This window comes from Syngnathus acus, chromosome 3, assembly GCF_901709675.1.
Source record: "Syngnathus acus chromosome 3, fSynAcu1.2, whole genome shotgun sequence".
NCBI classification, from domain to species: domain Eukaryota; kingdom Metazoa; phylum Chordata; class Actinopteri; order Syngnathiformes; family Syngnathidae; genus Syngnathus; species Syngnathus acus.
The window spans coordinates 1,131,095-1,152,058 of record NC_051089.1 but is presented as its reverse complement, the minus strand read 5'-3'; the positions used below and the strand labels follow the sequence as shown (position 1 = coordinate 1,152,058).

Below are 20,964 nucleotides of genomic sequence, written 5' to 3'. Positions count from 1 at the left end.
GCGCGAGCGAGCCGGCTGCGAGGGAAAAGTGCGAGACGCTTGCCAAGACATTCTCACGCTGATGCCAACCCGACACATGCTCGGGTAGTCCCCGTGGTTGGCGCAACCGTATCAGCCTCTCTCCTGAATCTGTAGGGGGTCCTTTCTTCCTCAGATGCGGCACCCTTTGCCAAGATGGAACCTGGCACCCGTTCGCCGCCGTCCCGTCCGTCGGCGGCGAGATCGTTTCAGGTGGCGGTCTTTGGCGAATAATGTCTTGGCAGCGGGCCATTGCAGCTTTACTCGGTGCCATCGTGTCACTGTAACCTTTATCGCCAATCCTTACACGGCTACGCGTATATCAATATATGTACATCTAATCTCGTACCGCGCCAACACGTCCTCCCGCGGTTCGAACGAGCCTCTCGACGGCTGCGATTCCTGTACCCGCGAGCAAAAAACATGGCTGACTTCCAGGAAACGAATCCCCAAACATTAGTCGTTTCTTCAAAGGAGGCAACATCCAGTCGTTCTCAGTTTGTATCCACGCAAAATTCGTCACCGGAGAAAAACCGGAGAGGGAAAATCACGACAGATAAAGCGTTGTCAACGTTGTTATCGTAGAGTAGCATCCTCTTGAATAGGAAGGGCTGGTCTTCCTGAGAGCGGAGGGCTTCTCTGATACAAAGACTCCACATTCATTAGGAACATGCCATCATCGTTTGTGGTGTAGGGGGTTTGGGAGGCAAGTGAAAACTTTTTGAACGTGTGCCACGTCTGTACCATTCTGTTATCCGAGGCCCTCGACTGCCAGCTGGCGGCTGAATGTGCCCACTAGCGCACTGATGCCAAGCTAGTTGGCACAGCGACACGTGATGTAAAGCCAAATGTGTCTCTTTGCTGTGGCTACATATATGCAGTGCTCACCCCCCCCCTTTTCCTGATGAGCACCTCCCTTCTGCAACGGCAGCTCTTCAATAATGGGGTTTGATATTGACAGAATTAATACTACTTGGTATTTAATTAATTTAAATAACCTTTTGACCTTTTGAGTCTAACTAAGAAAAAATTTAAAGCATGTTGGGGGAAAATGAAACAAATTAATACATTTCAACGCCAATATTTGACTATTTGTGGGAGGAATAATTAAGATACCAATACTGAAAGAATGAACAGTGATGCCTTTATTTTATTTTATTTTATTTTATTTTATTTTATTTTATTTTATTTTATTTTATTTTATTTTATTTTATTTCATAATGGCCACCACACTGAAAGCGCTGATTTGTGTTGATTAAAGGGGGAACAACTTTTCTGGCGGTTCGTGTTTCCTACCGGCATTATTATTGATTGCACCGTCCTTCACAATGAGGATACCGGCTTCTGGGTAAGGTTAAAATAATAAGTAAACAGTAGTGTTTTAGTCAAACATAATTAAATTACCCTTTCCGAAAAAAATTATTTCTGTTTGGTCGTTTCACTGTACATGATCTTTAGTTGTGTTAAACGTCGAATCGTCGCAAGTCATTTCTATTTACCCAAAACAGTAAGCTTCTGCACTAAATGTAGGAATTTAGAAAGTTAAATTAGATTTTCCTCAAGTGATGAAAACAAACATTGAAATTGTGATAAATCTGTCAATAAAGTATCATTTAATATATTCCAACATGATCACTTTTAGGTAACTAATACATGTCACTACCCTTGCATGCACTCATTGTGTCTACCTAATGTGTTGATGAATATCAGCACGTGTCTAAATATTCACATCATATTAATATTCAACTATCTTGTTTGTTCTTATCTGATCAGTTGCAGAGGACACTTTGTCAATATTGACCCATGAGGAAATTGTGCACCAACTTCAGTTGCAGAGGACACTTTGTCAATATCGACCCATGAGGAAATTGTGCACCAACTTCTGGTTCCTTTTGAATCACATCTTTGAGATGTCAACCATGGTGATGATTAAAGTGGGACCGTTCTGAGCGAGCTAACGCAACCATGTTGTCAAGATGTGTCGTTGCACGCTTCTCTCTGAAGTGGAGGTGTTACTGGGAATCCAGTGTTGACCTGAATTGTTGGTCTTCCCATCCAAGGCGATGGTTTTTAGTAAATGCGGTCCAGAGGAGAGCTCATACCCCGACGAGAGCTCCCTCGTCGAGAATCACCCGGAAGCCGGCGTTTGCTCGAGCTCCAGCATTTGGAGAGCGAACGGCCGTGATGGACTCGAGCGGCAGCCACAGCTACAAGCAGCTGTACGCTAGCAGCTTGGGCCTTGCGGGAAGAATCAACGCCGCGCTACACTCTGACTTGGGATGCCTGGAAGGTCGACCCATCTCCTTCCTGTGTGCTAATGATGCTTCTTATACGGTGGCCCAGTGGGCCATTTGGATGAGCGGTGGGACGGCGGTTCCGCTCTACAAAAAACACCCAGCATCAGAACTAGAGTACATCATAAGAGACTCCCATAGTGCTCTGTTGGTGGCCGGGCAGCCCTTTGCTGAAATCTCGGAACCCCTGGCACAGAGACTGTCGCTGCCTTACCTCACACTTCCCCCCACTTCCAAACTCGACACTTTAAACAGCAACGACGGCCAAGATGTGGACGCGGCCAGCACGGACTGGACTGAGCGGCCGGCCATGATCATCTACACTAGTGGTACGACCGGGAGGCCCAAGGGCGTTCTTCACACGCACGGCAGCATTCAAGCCATGGTAGGTCATTGCTTTTTGTCACTTTGGCTATTTGAATAAATGTTTCCGCAATTTTCTTATCAGACTGATGTTAGATGAAGCTGTCAAGCTGATTTAGATCAGTCAATGTTTCTCTCAGCGTCCACGACTGATGGATGTTAGGCACACTGCTTTGGGAGTCAATCGACACAATTGAAATGTCATCATATTGTGATAGAATATTTCAAGACATATTTGCATTTCAAGTGAAAGTAAAAGTGTGCAGCACTACTATTTTATGACAGAACATTTTAGGAGATAATTAAAGAGTGACTATTTTTATTCAAGTATTTGGGAGGAAAAAAAACGGTCGTCATTTTTTATTTTGAGACTTTCTACAGAACGTGTCAGACATGAAGGAAAGAGAGTGCCACTTTATTATGCCATTAATTCAAAACATGTTTTTAAATTCAACAACTGGGTAGATGTCTTACATCACCTCTAACGCACGCACACACACGCGCTCTTTGATTAGCATAATTCCTCTTTTGTTCCCGTCTAGCTTTCTTAATTAGCTCTAATTTATGCCATTAAAGATCTCCCAAAGATTTTGCTGTATAGTTTCGAGTCAAATTGACCCACTTGTCTATTAGTGCGGAAAATCAAATCATTTCGAGTGTTGTCAGAGCTTCATTTGTCTCCGCTTGATCTGTTGTGCTAAAGTGTCGAATTAAGGTTTTTTCTTCTCAGAATATATTAAATTCAACTAATCAAAGTTCCTGGAAAACTTCACAATCTTGTTTTAAATGAAGGATAATGATATAATTGTGTATGTTTTATGTGGTCCACCTGAACAATTGCAGTGAAAAGGCCTCACCTACTAAACCTGCAATTGGTCCCTTACAAAAAAACACCTGAACTGAACTGAAACGTCTTGCCCAGCGCCTGATTGATTGATTAATTAATTGATGAAATGGTGCAATCGTGTTGACAAAGGCCCTTTGACGTTTCCACATCAATACATTTGGCCACCATCCTTTTTCTCCCGGCCTAGATTGCAGTTGGCACAAACTCGGCTTTGCTACAATTTGTGCAAAACGTATTCAATGTGTTGGTTTTTTTTGCAACACTGAGCAATAAACACCATTTGGGAATTTGGAGTACCGTAATTTTCGGACTATAAGTCGCACCCATATATATGTATATAACTCGCTCCTGAGTATAAGTCGCCCCCCCACCCAAACTATGAAAAAAAACGCGACTTATAGTCCGAAAATTACGGTAGTTGCTCATATGTAAATGGTGGGTAAAAAAAAAAAAACAGTATAACATGAACAACATTGATTAACCGCAGGCCGTATCGTTGTCGTCATGCTAACGTTGCTAATTGTGTTTGTCAGGATAAACAGTTTTTTTTGCTGCCGTTATCTCTTCAATCCGGAAGTCAAATCATCCTTTCTGCCCTTCTCCTCCCTCAGGTGCGGTGTCTGGTGTCGGAGTGGGCGTGGTCCCGCGATGACGTCATCCTCCACACGCTGCCGCTCCACCACGTGCACGGCATCGTAAACAAGCTGCTGTGTCCTCTTTGGGTCGGCGCCACTTGCGTCATGCTGCCTGATTTCCATCCCCAAAAGGTCAACATGGTGCTTTCTTACTCTTAACTTGTTTTCTGGCAGAGGTGGAGAAAGCGGCCATTTTGCATCAACTGTGCTGTAATTTCCTATCTGGTTATCAGTGTCTCTCCTCCTCCGCTCTACTTTTCTTCTCCTCTTCCTCCCTCCCTCCATCCCTGTCAGGCTAAGTGTTTTGGGCCCAGTGATTAATTGCCCCGCGCGGCTTTGTATCTGACCAATGCCGACTCACGGTAAGAGCTTAAGCAGCGGATCAATCGATGAGCCGACGTTGACGAATGATGCCGCTGCTAAGGTGTGTGCGCGCGTCTTCGGAATACAAAAGGAGTGACGACTCAACTGTTTCCCAACATAAAGATATGTTTTTTTTTGAAGGAGCTTTAATGTGTAGACGGGAAGCAAAGCCCCTTGAAGGACACTTGGAAGTGTCAGAAAGGCGTTTGGCACAATCTTGTAGCCATCAGTATGCCGCTGTTCTCCATGACCTTGTGGACCCGACCACAAAGGGGGGGGGGGGCTTCATTGTCCTTCCCCTGAAGTTGGACTTGCTTGATGAAATGCTCAAGAGTCACTTTGTTTTATCCCTCAAGTCCTCTGAAGGGTAAAAGGAGGCAGCAGTTTTTCAAAGATACTCACAAAGAGGTAGAATACAGATTGATTGGCTCCAAATCAACTTTGAGCAATATCACTATCATGCCTGTGGCTTGTAGCGATATTTAATACCGCCGAATGATTTATGAACGCATTTCCATTTCAAGTGTTTTAATGCAAGCGGATTAGAAACGTGCGAGACCATGAGTTCTTCCATTATCACCAAATCTACAGACTACTTAATTTAATCTTCATAATCAATTTAAAGATGGAGCCGTAAAATGTTAGAACATATTGGAAAAATGTCCATCATCATTTCAGACCACTCCAAGGTTAATTCTTCCAAATGTCTTTATGGCGGAAAGCCAAATTAGATTTTCTTTATTACATTCAGAGACTATGCAAAGCCACAAAGTATTTCTCTTTTGTCTTTCTTGCTCTCTTTCTTTCCTCCCAACTTTCCCTCCTTCGCTTTTTTTTTGCCAGCGTGAGTATTCACCCTTTTAATATTCACTGACAACGACGACAGGTACTTTTGATAGATCAAATTTCATTTAATGCAATGACAGAAAATTGTGAACAGACTATCGCTGAGGAGGACTTACTCCATTTCAGATTTTGTTTTCCTTAAGTATCGGTGGCTGGTATCGGCAGCCTCCACGAGTACCGATACCTTAAAATAAGGCCGGTATGGCCCGTTCCTATTTCTTACCATAGTTTGTTAACATGTCACATGTTCTGCAACAAACAAAATCATTGCACCTCGGATGCTGACCGTGTCGGTCGGGAAAGGCGGCATTTGTATTTGGTTCCCACCTTGAGCTCACTGAGTTGTTCAGCATGCAGCCCATGCATTTGGGTTCTCCCTGCATCCCGTCCCCGAGGTGGAGGCCAGCTCTTTGACGGACATAAATTGCCTTCCTCTCCCCTTCGGAGTGGACTCGGTGGAAGCGCTCGACTGGTCATGATGGACAGCGCCCGCGGTGGTCAAGTCCGAGCCAGTTAATAATTCCCTAGTCACTATCTGCTGCGTAGCATGCGGGGCAGGCACACCCTCCTGTTTAGAGGAGCTTGTAATACCACCGTGTTAGAAAAGGAAGGAAATGGGAGAGATGATTTAAAAAAAAAAAAAAAAAAAAAAAGGGGGACCTGATTGAAATATCCTCAAATCTGTCGTCAGCCCGAAACAAGTTGATCCTATTTGATTGCCGTTTTGAAGTCCCATGAATGACAATCACTTGATGCGTACGTGAGGGAGGGAGGGGCTGCCATGCTAGTCAGCAGAGATGAAGGGAAGGAAGTACAGAGAAGCTGCAAATTGAGCTGGAATTAATGTTGACCAAGTGAGGATAAGTCGACAGAGAGACAGCCGGGGAGGAGCATTTGTCTCGCGGGCACAGGTAGAGGAGACGGACTTAAAGAAGAGTCTTGCCGCAATCATCGGCGTTGATGTGACTGAAGGAAGGAAGGCCATGAATTGTTTCAAATGTTTTTCAGCGTTATCACATTGGTGTTTGGCTTACAGGAAGGATTGCTTGTTTGAAGCAGCTCCACAGAATAGAGAAGAGCATGTATGGCATCTCTTAAAAAAAATACAAATAAAAAAAAAAAAGCACATTTGGTAGCTGCCCAATGTGTCAGTCGTGCCCCACAGCATTCGGCTGTTTTCCTCTCTGTGACCTTTTCAAAAGCCGCCTTTCCTTTTCGCGCGTTGACAGCTTTCATATGAGGCCGCCTCGTCCACGGACGGCAACCTGCCATTTGCATCAAATAAAAGAAACAAAAAGGCTTTTTTCTTTTTTTTAATGGCATGCAAATGCGAACGTAACGCTTTCTACTCCATTTATATTTGTATTGGTCCCGTCCATCAGCGTGTCTTTATCGCCTTTTTCCTTCTGCCCTCTTCAGTCAGAAGCCAAGCTCATCTCCCCCTCCCCTTTCTCTCTTCCCAGGTATGGGAGATGCTGCTGAGCTCCAAAGCTCCAGCGGTTACGGTTTTCATGGCCGTGCCAACCATCTACTCCAAACTCATCCACTATTACGACCAGCACTTGACTCAGCCCCACGTCAAGGACTTTGTCAGAGCAGTGTGCAAAGAAAAAATCAGGTATGGATTTGTAATTTAAAAAACAAAAAAAGCATACATAAAAAACCAAAATGGCGTCTCGCTTCAGACTGATGGTCTCCGGCTCTGCTGCTCTCCCGCTGCCCACTCTGCAACGCTGGCAGGAAATCACGGGGCACACGCTGCTGGAGCGCTACGGCATGACGGAGATCGGCATGGCGCTGTCCAATCCTCTGAAGGGCCCGCGCGTCCCAGGTAGCGCATGTCGAAAAGCTCCTAAAAGTGTCCCACCTCATATTACCGTATTTCCTGACCAGCAGGTGCAGTTTTGGGAAATTTCCATCTCCTCTAGGGCATACGGTAGATTTTGATAAGAATTAAAGGATTTGAATTGTGCCTTATAGTCTGACGCTAAACTCATTTCCTTTTATTGCAGTCAGATAAATCTTTTCTGATTATTATATTATCACCTTAGATTTATTTACACACGGTAAGATGAGTCAGAGGACAAGTGGAGCCCTTCCCAGACGTCCATGAAGCTTTTTCTCGTATTAGGTCTGCAGACACGTAAACTCACACTTAGACAATAAAAGCCAAGTCTTGAAATGAGGTCGGATCAGAAGCTTTTTTTTTTTCCCCTCCCCTCCTCATTTCTCTTCTTCTTCTACCTCCACCTTCCCGTTTCCATCCCGCTGTTCCCCGGCCACCTCTCCCACTGACAGCTAAAGCTAATTAGCTTGCAGGTTGTCTTTGTGGGGGTGTTGTTTTTGTTTGACGGTCGTTGAGTTGTTTGCTATCAACCGAGGTGGCTGCCTTTGATTCCTCTCAGGCGGTTATTAGGAGGAGTTTGAAGAGACGCCTTTGGCGTGTTCACAGGTGTGAGCGTAAACAGGCACTTGCTGGAGTGGGGATGCTACTTTTGCTCTTAAAGTAGGTTAAAGTAGATCAATAGCAAGCAGAGGAAAAAAAAGGGGGAGGTGGAATTGTCCTCTGTGCTTTTATTTGATTTTCATCCCCCGAAAACAAAACAAACACAGGTCCGATTCGGAGTTTTTTTGATTCCATTTCTCTGTATGTGGGGCATCGATGTGTCTGGCCTATTTTTATTGCGTCTTACAGTTTGAGAGCATTGTAGATAAAGAGCAGTACGTGATTCTAGGTCACGCTGCCCTTGCAAACATGTGCTTTGCATCTCGTGAAAATGTGCATCTGGATTGGCAAATGCTCACGTAAGATAAGGTAGACATTTTAGTTTGACATTGTGCTTTTTCTTTGACTTCGACACCCTCGCGCTTGGGATGAATGAACGACGGGAGTGCGACAATTCGTCATGGTAATTCAAGCATTTGAACAAAATTAGAAAAGGCCTTGTCGTGCACTCAGCTGCAGTCAGGCAGTGCTGAAAGAAGCAAGTTAAAAAGGAAGGAGCGCAACTTTCTCGTGGTTTGGTGACGGTATGAAGTGCCAGTGCCATTGCGTTTGTGTTTTGGGGGCCTCCGTGATCAATCGCTCGCTAATTGCTCGACTCTCAAACAAATAAGCCTTCTAGAGAGTTACGTAGTTTATTTAAAAAAAGAATTATCTTTTTTTCATTTTTCTACAAGGGAACGTCGGTAAATGCTCGACTGTCAAACAAGTATTCTATTTTATTTATTTATTTTTTCTCCAAGGCCACGTGTCAACATTTTGTCTCTAACTTGCGAGGTCAATCTGTGTGCGGCAGGAGCTGTTGGCTCGCCGCTGCCTGGTGTGGAAGTGCGCATTGTCATGGAAAACATGAACAACACCATCATTGTGGAGGGAAACCACAGGGAGAACCAGGTAGGTGGCAACTCCTCAATAAAGACATTCTTGACATCTAAACGGCCTCTCTCGCAGCTACGGCCAGGTCTGGAAGGGAAGGAAGGGGAACTGCTCGTCCGAGGTCCATCTGTCTTTAAGGAGTATTGGAACAAACCTCAAGACACCATCGCCTCTTTTGCAGATGACGGCTGGTTCAAAACTGGTAAGTCTCACTCCAGCGCTTTTCTTCCTTCATGCTCTCCGTTCTTCTGCTAGATGTTTGCCGGAGTGAATTCTGACACTAATTGCACAAGTAAAAAAAAAAAAAAAAATAGACATGCAGATAAAGAGAGGATGAGCTTGGAGAAGGCAGGCAGTTGAAAAGAGTCAGCAATGACAAGGTGAGGATGACTCGTGAAAGAGTGCTGGAGAGCAAGGCTAGGAGAGCCCAGTGTGTTTAATTGGCTTTGCGGCCTGGAAGGACAGAGATCCTCAGCACAGCACGAGGCTGTCACACTCCATTACAGCCGCTGGACGCATAATGAGAGCCTGAGCAATCTGCTCCCCGCAGACGGGACACACACATAGATGTACGTAGAATGGCACAGGTGGACTGGGATGGAGCAAATAGCGCTTAAAAAAAAAAAAAAAAAATCATTTTAACCAAGCCGAGGCAGGTCATGAAAAAGTCTGAACTTGTTTTTTCAGAACATGCTGTCTTCTCCGATGTGCTCACTTGGATTTGTTTTGGGCTTCACTTCTCTCTTCATGGTCACACCAGCAAGCTTTCTTTTTGTGCCCATCGCACTTGTCCGACCGACTCTCTTGTCGCCTGGAGCTTTGTATGGCGCTTTCTTTTTTGGCCTCGAGGTGAGGTGGAGAAGAATTGAGCGATGCTTGCCACTTTGTCGCTTTCACAAGATGTGCTTTTATCTGTCTTGCGTAAGAGTGCTTCTCAACCGTTTTTATTCCTTTTAACCGGGCACACAATTACATTACAGATAGATGTGCGTGGAGTCTACAGATCCAACGTCTTTCTCGTATAATTAAATGGACTGCATCTGCTATAAATAGCCGTAGCTATGAATATCGTTCCATTTGTCATCATTTGTAGTGTGAAGGAAGGAGTCGGGCCGTAATCTTCATTCGGCGCGCACACACGCCGAAGATGAAACTTGGCCAGCTTCTTTTTTTCCCCCCCGAGCCAGGCGAACGTGCATTGTCGGAGATAAACCGGCAGAATTGTTGAGTTCAAAGAAAAGAACTCATTGGCGGCAGAAAATGAAAAATCGTTGTTTTTGCGCCAAGGCCCAGCGAGTAAGATGAAGTCTTAGTCGAAAGGCGTTTCGTCGAAGATGCTGACGGCCAAAGAAAAAGAGGAGAAATGGCCAAAGAAAGATGGAATTGAAGAAGAAAAGAAGCGTGAGAATTAAAATCAATAACCCCTGGGCCGGCCGGAGGTGTCTGGTGGAGTGCGAGTGGGCTTGACTGGCAGCTCTATAGGGAAGCTGTCGCCTTCCCCCGAGTGCTCGCTCTTTCCACTCAACCTCACAAACATCTCCGAGCGCATTGATTCTTTCGGACTTTTCTCTTTTTTAACACCCCTGTTTGTCCATCTTTGCGCAGAGCTCACAATGTTTGTTGTTGACCTCCACACACACAGACGCACCTCCAGAAAAGGCTGCTAATGATTTATTTTATTTTTTTTTAATTATTATTTTTTCAATTTAATTTTTTTAATAAATTTTAATTTAATCATTTTTTTATCAATTCAAAATTTGAATGAAAGATCCCAAACTATTCTGACCCCGGCAAGACATGGTCGAGGCTCTTTTACGGCCGGCGGATCTTTTGCTCTCTTCTTCTCTTTGTTCGCCAATGTCACATTTCACCCGCAGTCCCACGATGTCCTGCCAAGCCAAATGTCACACAAAGCAACTCTCCCGCCTCCCAGCGGTCCCCTCCCTTCCCCTCCCTCCCACCTACGTCCGGTTTGTCAGCTCGGAGCACCGCCGGGTTTCCCGTTGAACTTTTGGAAATCGGTTAAGCCATTCATTCGTCAGCCGTGTGAAGGTTTGTTTATTTGTTTGTGCGCGCGTCACTTCCCGCTTTGTCCTTGAACGTGATGCTACGACGAGAGCAGATCCAGGACTTTTTATTTCTACTCAATGTGAATTTTGACAATGAGTCTCCTTCATCACAGGCATGTTTTCCACCTTCACTTTTGTGCGTTGGAGTGTAGAACAGAAGCATGTAAATGGCGACTAAGCAGTTTGCCAGATGAGGGTGTCAGATCTGAGACAGACATCAATCCTCAACTTGGGCTTGTTATCGACTTGTGAAGAGGCAATCTCATCAGTGACATTACCATAAAGCAATTCGAGCGCCTTTAATTGCATTATATTAAACAAATTAGATCAGCCAGCCGAGTGCAAAGTGCTGTTTTGTGTGATATTAATTACCAAAAAAGGAGCTGTGACAAAAGTTAAGGATGATGAATCGTGTCAGAGCGCAGATTTCAGCGCTTTGGCTGTCTCTTATTTATCCTCATTAAGTCCTCCATCTTGGCTTTTGGGCTTTAATGTCCAACATTAATATTCATGTATGCAAAGTGTTTACAGTCCCGCCGAAAAGAGGCACCGCTCGCGTCTTTTGAGCCGATAAGGTTCTCCTCGCCGCGCTAATGGAGGCCGCTGGAGGTTCCCCGCCGAATTTTGCGAGCCGCCCAGCTCCCGAATATCGCTCGGAGTGCCCACTGTTGGCTCGGCGCGCGGGTTCCCGGTTGCGGAAATCACCGGCGACGGATCGGTCGCTGGATGTGATCATCTTGTTGCAGGTTGCCATGGCAACCACAGAAGCGTGCAGCGCAATGGACAGACAGACGGACGCGATTACGCAAGTTCTCAAGTTGTCGGATGAATAAAGTTTCCTGGAGAAAGTGAAACTTTGCGACGACCTCCGCTTTCCGTTTAAGTCTTGATCTGTTTTTATTTCTTTTTCATCCTCTCCACTGTTTGCCTTCACTTTCTTTAATGCCTCTGAATGAGATGAAAGCCCAGCGCAATTAGGCTTCTTATCGTTTTAATTAAGAAAGCCATTCGGCCATATCTTCCTCTGACGCCGTGGCACATAATGGTGGAGAGGCTCTGATGCCTCCAGTCGTGTGTGTGTGTGTGTGTGTGCGTGCGTGCGTGCGTGCTGCTTGTGTATGTATGGTGTGCATGTTGTGTGGCCCCAGTAATACCAGCACTTACCAACATCCCTGTCTTTCTTGCTCGTAAGATTTTTTTTTCTCCTCCTCCACAATCACAATTCCCACTTGTGCCACCCTCTGAACACGCTGTTCTATTAAGTGCACACACACACACACACAAGGTCGAAGTGCTTCCAACTCAACCCAAGTAGCGTACTTTTAGTGTTAGTTTTTTTTTGCGATTACCCACAAGCGTTGTTTTACTTTCCACAGAGGTCGAAGGTCACCCCGTTTATCGGCCTCAGCTTGCAAACAAAGAGGCCCGCGAAGCACAAGAAAAGTAGATGCCGATAAAGCTACAAGCTACTTATTAGCTACTTAATGGCTATCTTTTTATTTCCTCCCTCATCTGAAAGCCAGAAGACGAAAGGGGAGAGTGAAACAGCCCCCTTACAGCCGCCCACATGCCCCCCCCCCCCATCCCCCTCCCGTCTTCCACGGCCTATCAGCGCAGAGCAGTGGTCTGTGAAGAAATTCCCGATATCTAAATTTACACTCTGTATCAATCTTGTTTAATAGACTGGAAAGCTTATAGGCAGCGCGGCAGCGAGCGAGCGAGCGCACGCAGCGGTGATAAATTGTCGGTGTGCAGGCGACAGCCGCCCGTGATGTATAATGAAATATTTATGATTTATCCCAGCTAATAAACTGAAATGAAGTGCCTGATGTATGGGAGCAGATGGGCCCCTCTATTGATGCCGAGCCACCGAGGCAAGTGGAAGACGGAGACGGACAGATAGGTGCCGAGAAGTAAACACACAATGCGATGAGAGATGCTGCCGACGGGTCCGAGGAAAGCGTGAAGGCTGGAAGGATGGAGTTGCTCAGCAGCCATAATATTAGGTACACCTGTGCAAGCTACTCCGACGCTACTCGTATTGTTTGGATGCTGTCAGAGCAGTTGAAATGAACTTTATTAGTTTGACCTGCAGTAAAATGAGAGATTTTTTTTTTTTATGCTTCTGTCTCGGAAGTGAATGGAAGAGTCAACACTCAAAAATTTTACTGAGCGGCCGAGTTTATCACGAGTTAACTAACGCTAATCTGTGCAGCTCTGCTTACCTTGCACAAAAATGCCACTGACTGATTTTTAGCAAATCACTGTGAGGTTTGTTATTTAAATTAAGTCCACAAGGGTTAAGTCTTTTTTTGGAGATGCAACAATGAATTGATCAACCGATCAAATTTCAAAACAATGATCAGCATTTTTCAAGTTATAGACTGAGTAAGTAAGTCACTTTGAAATAATAAAATGAAAGCATGTTTTTGTTTTTAAATCTGATTGATGGAATAATCGAGTTTGGTGCGTGCGTGTTATGTGCTTGTCATCACCTTGATAGCAGTTTTTTGCTAAATACCGAAAATCGCTGCCGGTTGGTGTGTGTTGAGTGTATTTGTCTGACCTCCTTTTTCTGACCACCTTGACTCAGTCGTGACTGGTGTCGCCTGGGTGGCCCCTCCCCTTCCCCTCCCCTCCCCAGTCCCAGCTGTGGATGCACCACCTGTAATAAGCCAAAAGTACATCTTCTGGTGCTGACCCATTTTCTCTACTCGCCGTCCCCTTGCCCAGCTGAGCCCATCCAAAGCCCCCACACTTGGCCCCTATGTGTGCCTGTGTGTGTGCTGAAAATGCATTTTTAATGATGTACACACACAGTCCAAAAGTCTCGCTTTTGAGTATCGGCTCGGACTCTCTCCTGTGGATTTTTCATGTGTTCCTGTGCTTCCAAAAACTGTGATGTTTAGTTCATAGTGTGTCATCATAAATCATACAAGTAGGCTCAAGGGCACACACACACACACACACACACACACACACACACACACACACACACACACACACACACACACACACACACACACACACACACACACACAGCGTCCGTCTTGAAGTGAGCCTGACTCACCAAGCCCCAGGGGCTCACTCAAGCCCGGTTAAGAAGCGCTGCTCTATATAGTCAGGAGGTGTGAAAGGGAATGTTTGTTTGTCTTCACGTGCCCTGCGGTTAGCCGGCGACCAGTCCGGGGTGTACTTCTAGGCCAGCTGGGATTGGCTCCAATTCACCGGTGACCCGAATGAGGACATGCAATATAAAATGAACACACGTTAACATTCATTTCATTCGACATGCAGGCGACACGGCAGTATTCAAAGATGGCGTCTATTGGATCATGGGCCGCACCAGCGTGGACATCATCAAGAGCGGCGGCTATAAGATCAGCGCCCTCGAAGTGGAGCGCCACCTGCTGGCTCATCCAGACATCATGGGTAAAAACCGCTGCCATGCGCTCGCCGACGTCGGAAAGTGTAAATCGCACAACTGTTGAGAATAAAATCAACGCCCATCGTATTGACGAGAGGCCATCTTGGACGCGAACGTTGATTTTGAAAATGTTTTGTTTGGTTGTGCAGACGTGGCTGTGCTGGGCGCACCGGACGATACGTGGGGACAAAAGGTCACCGCCGTGGTTCAGCTGAAGGAAGGTCACAATCTGACCTTGCCGGATTTGAAGACGTGGGCAAGGTAACGCTTATTTATCTTTTTTTTTTTTTACTTTTTTAAAATTATTTCCTTCATTATCTTTATCAACATATTCATAATATATGTTTACGTGTGTGTTTTAAAACCGTCTACCTTTACGAGGACATTTCTTTGATCCGATTAAAATTCGGACCTCATGCACTGTTTTCATGGTCGCCGTTTAGCATTTACGTGTTTCACGCATCACACGAAACAAATCACTTTGGCATGCTCAGATGGTCCAAATATACTTGAAATAGTAGAAATAAAAGTAGCGACTCGTGTCAGTTCGGTCTTGCGCCCGCTGAATAACAAAACCACCAAGCGTTTCTATTCCGATCAGGTTTTAAATCTGCTACTTGCATTTTTTTATTTTCTTTTTTTTCTGCTCACATGCACGACTGATGCTCTCACGCACGCGACTGAAACATTGTCAGCGTGGGTGAGAGACTTTCAGTCCAAGTGAGCAGGCATAGCTGCGGGGTCCATATGCTGCTGTGTTCCTTATGCTCCAACTTGCTGTAATGCTGACCCATATGGCGAAAAACGCACACACACACACGCTCCAGCCAGGGGGGCAGCCAGCGGATGGGCAGCACCAGCACACTCGCCGCTAACAGGGAAGAAGAAGGCAATCAAATGAGACAAACAAGTCGATGGATGCTCACTCTTCAGTGCCCCGGCTGCAGCCGCCACTCTCCATCTCCGTCACGCGTGCCCAGCACACACACACACACACTGCCCCAAAGAAGTTGGCAGCACAAGCGAGCCAATGTGTAGGCATGTCCTGTACTCTGTAACACTTGGTCTGAGTCATTGTGTTCACTCGCAGCGCAAAGCGCACAACTCGTGTAAAGTAGGTTAAGAAATTAAAAAAAGAAAGAAAGAAAAGCTCTAGGCTGCAACTTTCGCGTACGGGAAAAAGAAAAACACTTGAAATGAGCCGGGCCTGCTTCTTTGACTTTTATTTCTTTATTTTTGTGTGTCTTTTTGTGTTCTAATCGCTCTGCGATTATTTTGTTTTGTTGGGAGGGAATCGTCTGTGTCTGCGAGGTAAATTTGGGTTATTAGCGAGGAAAGCTACATGAAGGACGTTTCTTATCGCCGCCACAGGCCTCGCCTTTGTTGTGCAATTGTTTTCCGCTCTTGTCGTCTTTGTTGTGGCACGCGCACAATTATTGACTGGAGTCGCCGTCGTGTGTTGGTGCGCGTGGCGTATCTCACCTCGGCAGCGGGCGCCAAACGGGTCTTAATTCGTTGTCCGCTGCCGCGATTGCAGAGAACGCATGGCGTCCTCCGCCGTCCCCACCGGCCTGCTTGTGGTGGAGCAGATACCGAGGAACCAAATGGGCAAGGTCAACAAGAAGGACCTCCTCAGACACTTCTTCCCGTAAATTCAGCACTCCATTTTAAAGCACGTGAACATCTTCCAAAAATCATCTGGTTGTGATTTTTCTTTCCCCTCGAAATAAAACGAGAGTGTTGAAATTTGAAAGCGTTCCCTCAATTTATTGACGACACAGCTGCGGCGACGCAGGTGCGCCCGATGCCGGCAGGCAGATCCTTTAGCGCCACAGCTGGACGCCCAACTCTTCTCGCCTCTCATCCTTTCTCATCTCAATTTCCACAACGCCCGTCTTCATCACGACTCGTAACAGATTGCCGACTTGACTCGGAGATGCCTTCTGGAGTGCCGTGCCAAGGCGCAGAAGAAAACGCCGAGGACTTGGGAGAAGCTTTGAAGTATCGGAAGAAGAAGGAGAAAGGAAGTGAAAGATGATCCGGTTGGGATAAACAAACCTAATGAACAGCCAGAGAATTCCTAAATGTGTGGAAGGGACACACAAGTGCAAGCGTGACATGGAACAAGTCCGCACGCACGCACACACACATCGTGGTCTGGCCACAGCCACCAGAGACCTGATTAAGAGAGCAGCGCTATCGATCTGTGGGCTGGCAGACGAGGATGGATGAGCGAGCAGGAGCAGCAAAGGACGGCGTGCGTGCCCCCGTCCCGCCCCGCATCCCGCCCCGCTGCCCCCAGTCAGCCACCCACGCTGCAGCTTGAAGCGGGCCAGGGCCTCTGCGGCAGCCGAGGGTCCGACCGAAGCCGGTGCGTCAACCACAAAAGGGAGGCGGCATGTCAAAAACGGTGACGCCGGCGCCATTTTAGAAGCTGCCGCTCGTTGACGTCGATACACGCGACAATCCGGACAAGGACTACAACTCCCAGACGACTTTTTCGAAGTGTGTGTTACGATGTTCAGATGGAAGAGGGGAGTCTGTTTATTCCCTCAACTGAAGCTTGATCAAGTACTCGTGCCCTTGAACTATACTCCACCTCACACACAAACACACACACACACCCACACTTGGGCCTGTGTCTGCTGGCGCATGGTGGAAGAGGTTGTCTGCAGATGGCTGCTTATTGGACCCCGGGGTCCAAGAGGATGGCTTACGGGGGACACTGCTGAGCTTGTTTATGTGTCACACACATACACAAACACACACCGTTTGGGTGGCGTCATCCATAAATAGCTCTCATTGGGATGTTTGTCAATATTGTGCTTTTTTATAGCGGCGTGCCCGTGTGACGATGGCCGCGTACGGCCTTAACGCAAAGCAGCTGGCTTCAAAAATGGAAACATTTGCAAATGTAAATTTTCTTATTCACAGTGTTTCAATGACACTTTATTCGATTTATTTGCTGAGGCCATTTTTTCCATGGGTTGAGCAAACTCTCCGGGTACCGACCCCTTTGAAATTTGTCCGCCAGAATCCTTGTCGCTCCAAAATCCTCATTATCGTGGTGGTACCTTCTGAGTACTATGCTAAAAGCCGTGCTGCATTTCCTTTGCTAATACGTCGCTAACATTTGAAACGTGATCATTTGGGGACGTTTTTCACTTGATCGCGTCTATTATCGTTTCACACGGGGCTGCAAATGTCCGTCGTGAAGTTGCTCCCGTCGCTTCTCTGCAAATGCAAACAACACAAAGGCCAGCCTCCGGATTCACAGCAGCGCGCCCGCAACACATGCACGCTAGTGACATTCACAAAAGGCTCCCATCCTGCAGCTACTTGATGACCACGAGGGGCGCTCGGTTTGGAGGCGGGATGGGAGCACAACGGGCCTCAGGGACCCCCACCCCCCCGCAGTCTCGCAGCAGGCCTGCGTGGGTGCACGGGAGATGTGGCCTCTTGTTGTTTACGCGCTGCTCGTGTTTATTGTGAGGCTCCGTTGAGCCTCAGGCTGGCGCTCGCCCTCTCGCTCTGGCTCTCTTTATTTCCTCCTTCGCTGCAGTTGACCTTTTCCCACTCTCCTGGCACTTGCCTCTGCATACGCTTCATTTGGAACGCTTGCAACCTTGCACTTGACACAAAAAACTCAAACAACACACGCACACAATTGCGGCCCTTCCCGTCAATTAATACGCGGGAACCGGCTCTCACTTTCAAAGAGGTCGCATTAGAACAGGAGTCTCAAAGTCATTTTTGTAGTCGTAGTTTGACTGTCTACACAACAAACTGATGAATAACTAGTTTTGGAATCAGAGACCAGTAAAAACTGATCAAATAGTTTAAAAAGACAAATGGTAATAAAAATTGCTAGCGATATCTCTTTTTAAAAAGTGAAGACAATTTGTCATTTTAGTCATGACACATCGATGCAAAATCGGGCCCCATAAAATGATGATGCGGGCCAAATCTGGCCCCCGGGCCTTGAGTTTGACACCTATGCAGGCGTCGCTGGCAGAAGTCGGGCTTTCCTTTGCTTTGATGAGTTGAAGAGAAGAAGGCAGAATTAATGCAACGCTTCTTCACAGTCCCCCCAAAAACAGAGAATCGATCTCAGATTTGATCACGCCCGAGCTCTCATAAGTCGGCCCGCTCCACAATGGAGAGACAAGGTCACGAGAGAATAAATAGTAGGCGGGCTCGCCGATGATCGATCATTCTGGACAAGCGGCTGCGCCCGAGAGCAGGCCGGCTGACAAGATCATTAATAAGAGCTGCCGCCAGAGTGATCGATCAGCTCGATGAATGATCAGAGGCACAAATACTATAAAACACCTGCACGGTCAGACGTGTCTTTTTTTTTTGGACGAGGGGCTTCCTTCCAGCAAAACACTGCAACTGTTAAGATAGCCCAAAGATTTTCCCGACTGCACCGCGCAACGACGCGAGGCGAGTCTTTTGTGTTTGATTGGACGTAATTGAAGGTAGATGAGGAGCGAGTCGGCGGGGGTCGCCGGGTCGCCTCGCTGGAGTGTAATGGAGGCATTCATTATTGACGCCCGGCGCTCACAACACTGAGCTGGACGACGGGGAGTCCATTGCAACAATGAACGTCCGCCTCCTTCCCGTCTTATCTGCCGTGTGTCTGGCGGCGTGGCAAATATATCTTACTCAGCATCTGATGGAGATTGCTAATCTTTTCACTTAGAGGGAGAACGACTTGAGAAGGACTGTACTCTCTTCGCGTGGCTGCGCGTATCAATATCTGCCCATTGATCTGGGCTTGGCCTCTCCTCTCCTCCTCCTCTTCCTCTTCCCTTGGTCCACATATAGATTGCTTTTCCCAGCAGGTATCGGTGCCTACAATCTGGCTGATGGACGGCGTGTGTGGGGGGAGGCGGTATTGAACCGCAGTGTTACACGTGCCGCCGCAACGCGTTCGACCACTGAACACAAAAAAAAAGCCCGTAAAAATTTGCAGCAATGCACTAAAACTTGTTTTGTAATCGAAAAGTGTTTTGTAAATCTCAATTTGTGCAGCCAAACTAAACTAGAGAGCAAAAGTCAAATCAGTGAGGCACATTTCGACCACCGATGTAACGTTGCTAATTGTTATATTTTGGCGAGGCATTACAATTTTAACAGGGCTAAAAGCTCCCAAAAGTGGATTTCGTAAAATCTGCTTCCTTTGCTGTGTTTTACCTGAACGTCGTTTTGCCGTTGTGAGCAGCGTATTTGGCATTTGCTGTTCCAATGCTAAAGCATCAATAAACAGGAGTAGGTACAGCTCGTGCAAAGTCATTTTGATGCGTGAATGCATTTGTCCGTTTGTGTCGGCGCTGTTGCCGTCAGCGGCCGACCATAAATCAGAGGCCCTCGGGCCGGGGGATTGCCCGGCTCGCGGCTCCCTGTGTAATTACAAAGCTGACATTTAAACAGCGGCGGCCATATTTCACTCTCGGCGCCGGACGCGCCGTGGTCGACGGGCGGAGTAAAAGTTTTCAACTGAGGAACAAAGAAAAAGGATGGGAAGGAAAGGATCGATAGGAAATAGAATGCATTCTAATGCCTTGTTAATGGACCCGCATATTAATTATTCAAGTGCGGCCATTTTGACTGGCCATTAAAATGGCAGCTGAGAAGAGAAATGTGCAGCACACCCTGCCCTGCCCTGCCCTGCCCTCACACATTTTGGAATTTTCATTACAGTTAGTTTTAAATTTAGTTTTTTTAAATTCTGAGAATAGTTTTTAGAGCATTTGGGTTTTTTTTCCAACGTTTTCCTTTTGGTAGGTTTATTTTGTTATTGTATGTATTTGATTTTTTTAATATTAGCTAAAATAAATTTAATTTGTAAAATTTAAAAAATGTGTCATAAAACTACAATTCTCAAACAGCATCTATCTTCTGTATTGGTTTTAGCTATTTTGTTGTTTTTGACAAAACATTATTTGGAAGTGCGGAAAAGCTTGTTTTTAAATTTTCCGTCTTTCAAATATTTTGTTGTTGTGGAATGAATGGATCGACCAATCTCGGTTGACTTTACGTTGACAAAGGAGAGACTATAACTGATAAGCGTTTTAGAGGACTATTGGCATTCAAGACATTTACTCGGCAGGGTTGCATGACACGACTTGAATGCAGGAAGGGAGGTTGACCCTTGAGTTTGCCGTGGCAAGATGAGTGCGGTCATTAAAAATGGAGGGGAGGTAAAAGGTTGATTCTGGGGCGAAAATTAAAAGTCCTCCTCTTTCCCCTGCTGTCAGTCTGCATCTGCTGACTATTCAGACGAGCCGCCGCACCGCATGACCCGATTCCTAATGGCACTCAAGTAGCCGTCGCCACCGATGGCTCTTTCTTGATTTATTTCTTCCTTTGCGGCGACTGCTCCTCTCAAGTAGGGCTGGCCTTTATGAAAAAAATAAATAATAAGATTACAATATATTGAAATTATAATTTTCAAAAATGATCATTCATTGATTTCAAACCTTTTTTTTTTTCATCTACCATTCCATAAACACAAAAAGATCATCACGAGCAACAGTTGATGCTAATTTTCCCTTAGCATCTCAATGGTATTTTACATGGGCTTTAGCATGAGCATGGGCAATCTTTCTAAAACATTTGTCCAATTTGTTTGATTCTTAAGTTCAATGCAACACGATGCATTCAAGGTTCTTTCACATCGGAATCTTGCAAACTCACGTTTGGCTCCTTCATCGTTTC

At 46.1% G+C, this 20,964-nt stretch overlaps 1 protein-coding gene across 1 annotated transcript; it reads left to right on the top strand.

Annotated features, from left to right (window-relative positions):
• Positions 1-1,306: 1,306 nt before the first annotated feature.
• Positions 1,307-15,990, top strand: acsf3 (acyl-CoA synthetase family member 3). Its single transcript, XM_037247097.1, has 10 exons — positions 1,307-1,366; positions 1,792-2,697; positions 4,134-4,289; positions 6,830-6,984; positions 7,052-7,197; positions 8,666-8,763; positions 8,821-8,947; positions 14,112-14,246; positions 14,391-14,502; positions 15,779-15,990. Exons 2-10 carry the CDS (start codon positions 1,984-1,986, stop codon positions 15,891-15,893), a joined length of 1,758 nt encoding a protein of 585 aa, XP_037102992.1. The 5' UTR covers positions 1,307-1,366; positions 1,792-1,983; the 3' UTR covers positions 15,894-15,990.
• Positions 15,991-20,964: the final 4,974 nt, after the last annotated feature.

Coding starts and splice junctions, on each gene's coding strand:
- acsf3 (XM_037247097.1), top strand. CDS start 1,984: ATGTTGTCAAGATGTGTCGTTGCACGCTTCTCTCTGAAGTGGAGGTGT. Junction 7,198..8,665: donor GAAGGGCCCGCGCGTCCCAG/GTAGCGCATGTC, acceptor TGTGTGCGGCAG/GAGCTGTTGGCTCGCCGCTG. Junction 8,948..14,111: donor TGACGGCTGGTTCAAAACTG/GTAAGTCTCACT, acceptor TTCGACATGCAG/GCGACACGGCAGTATTCAAA.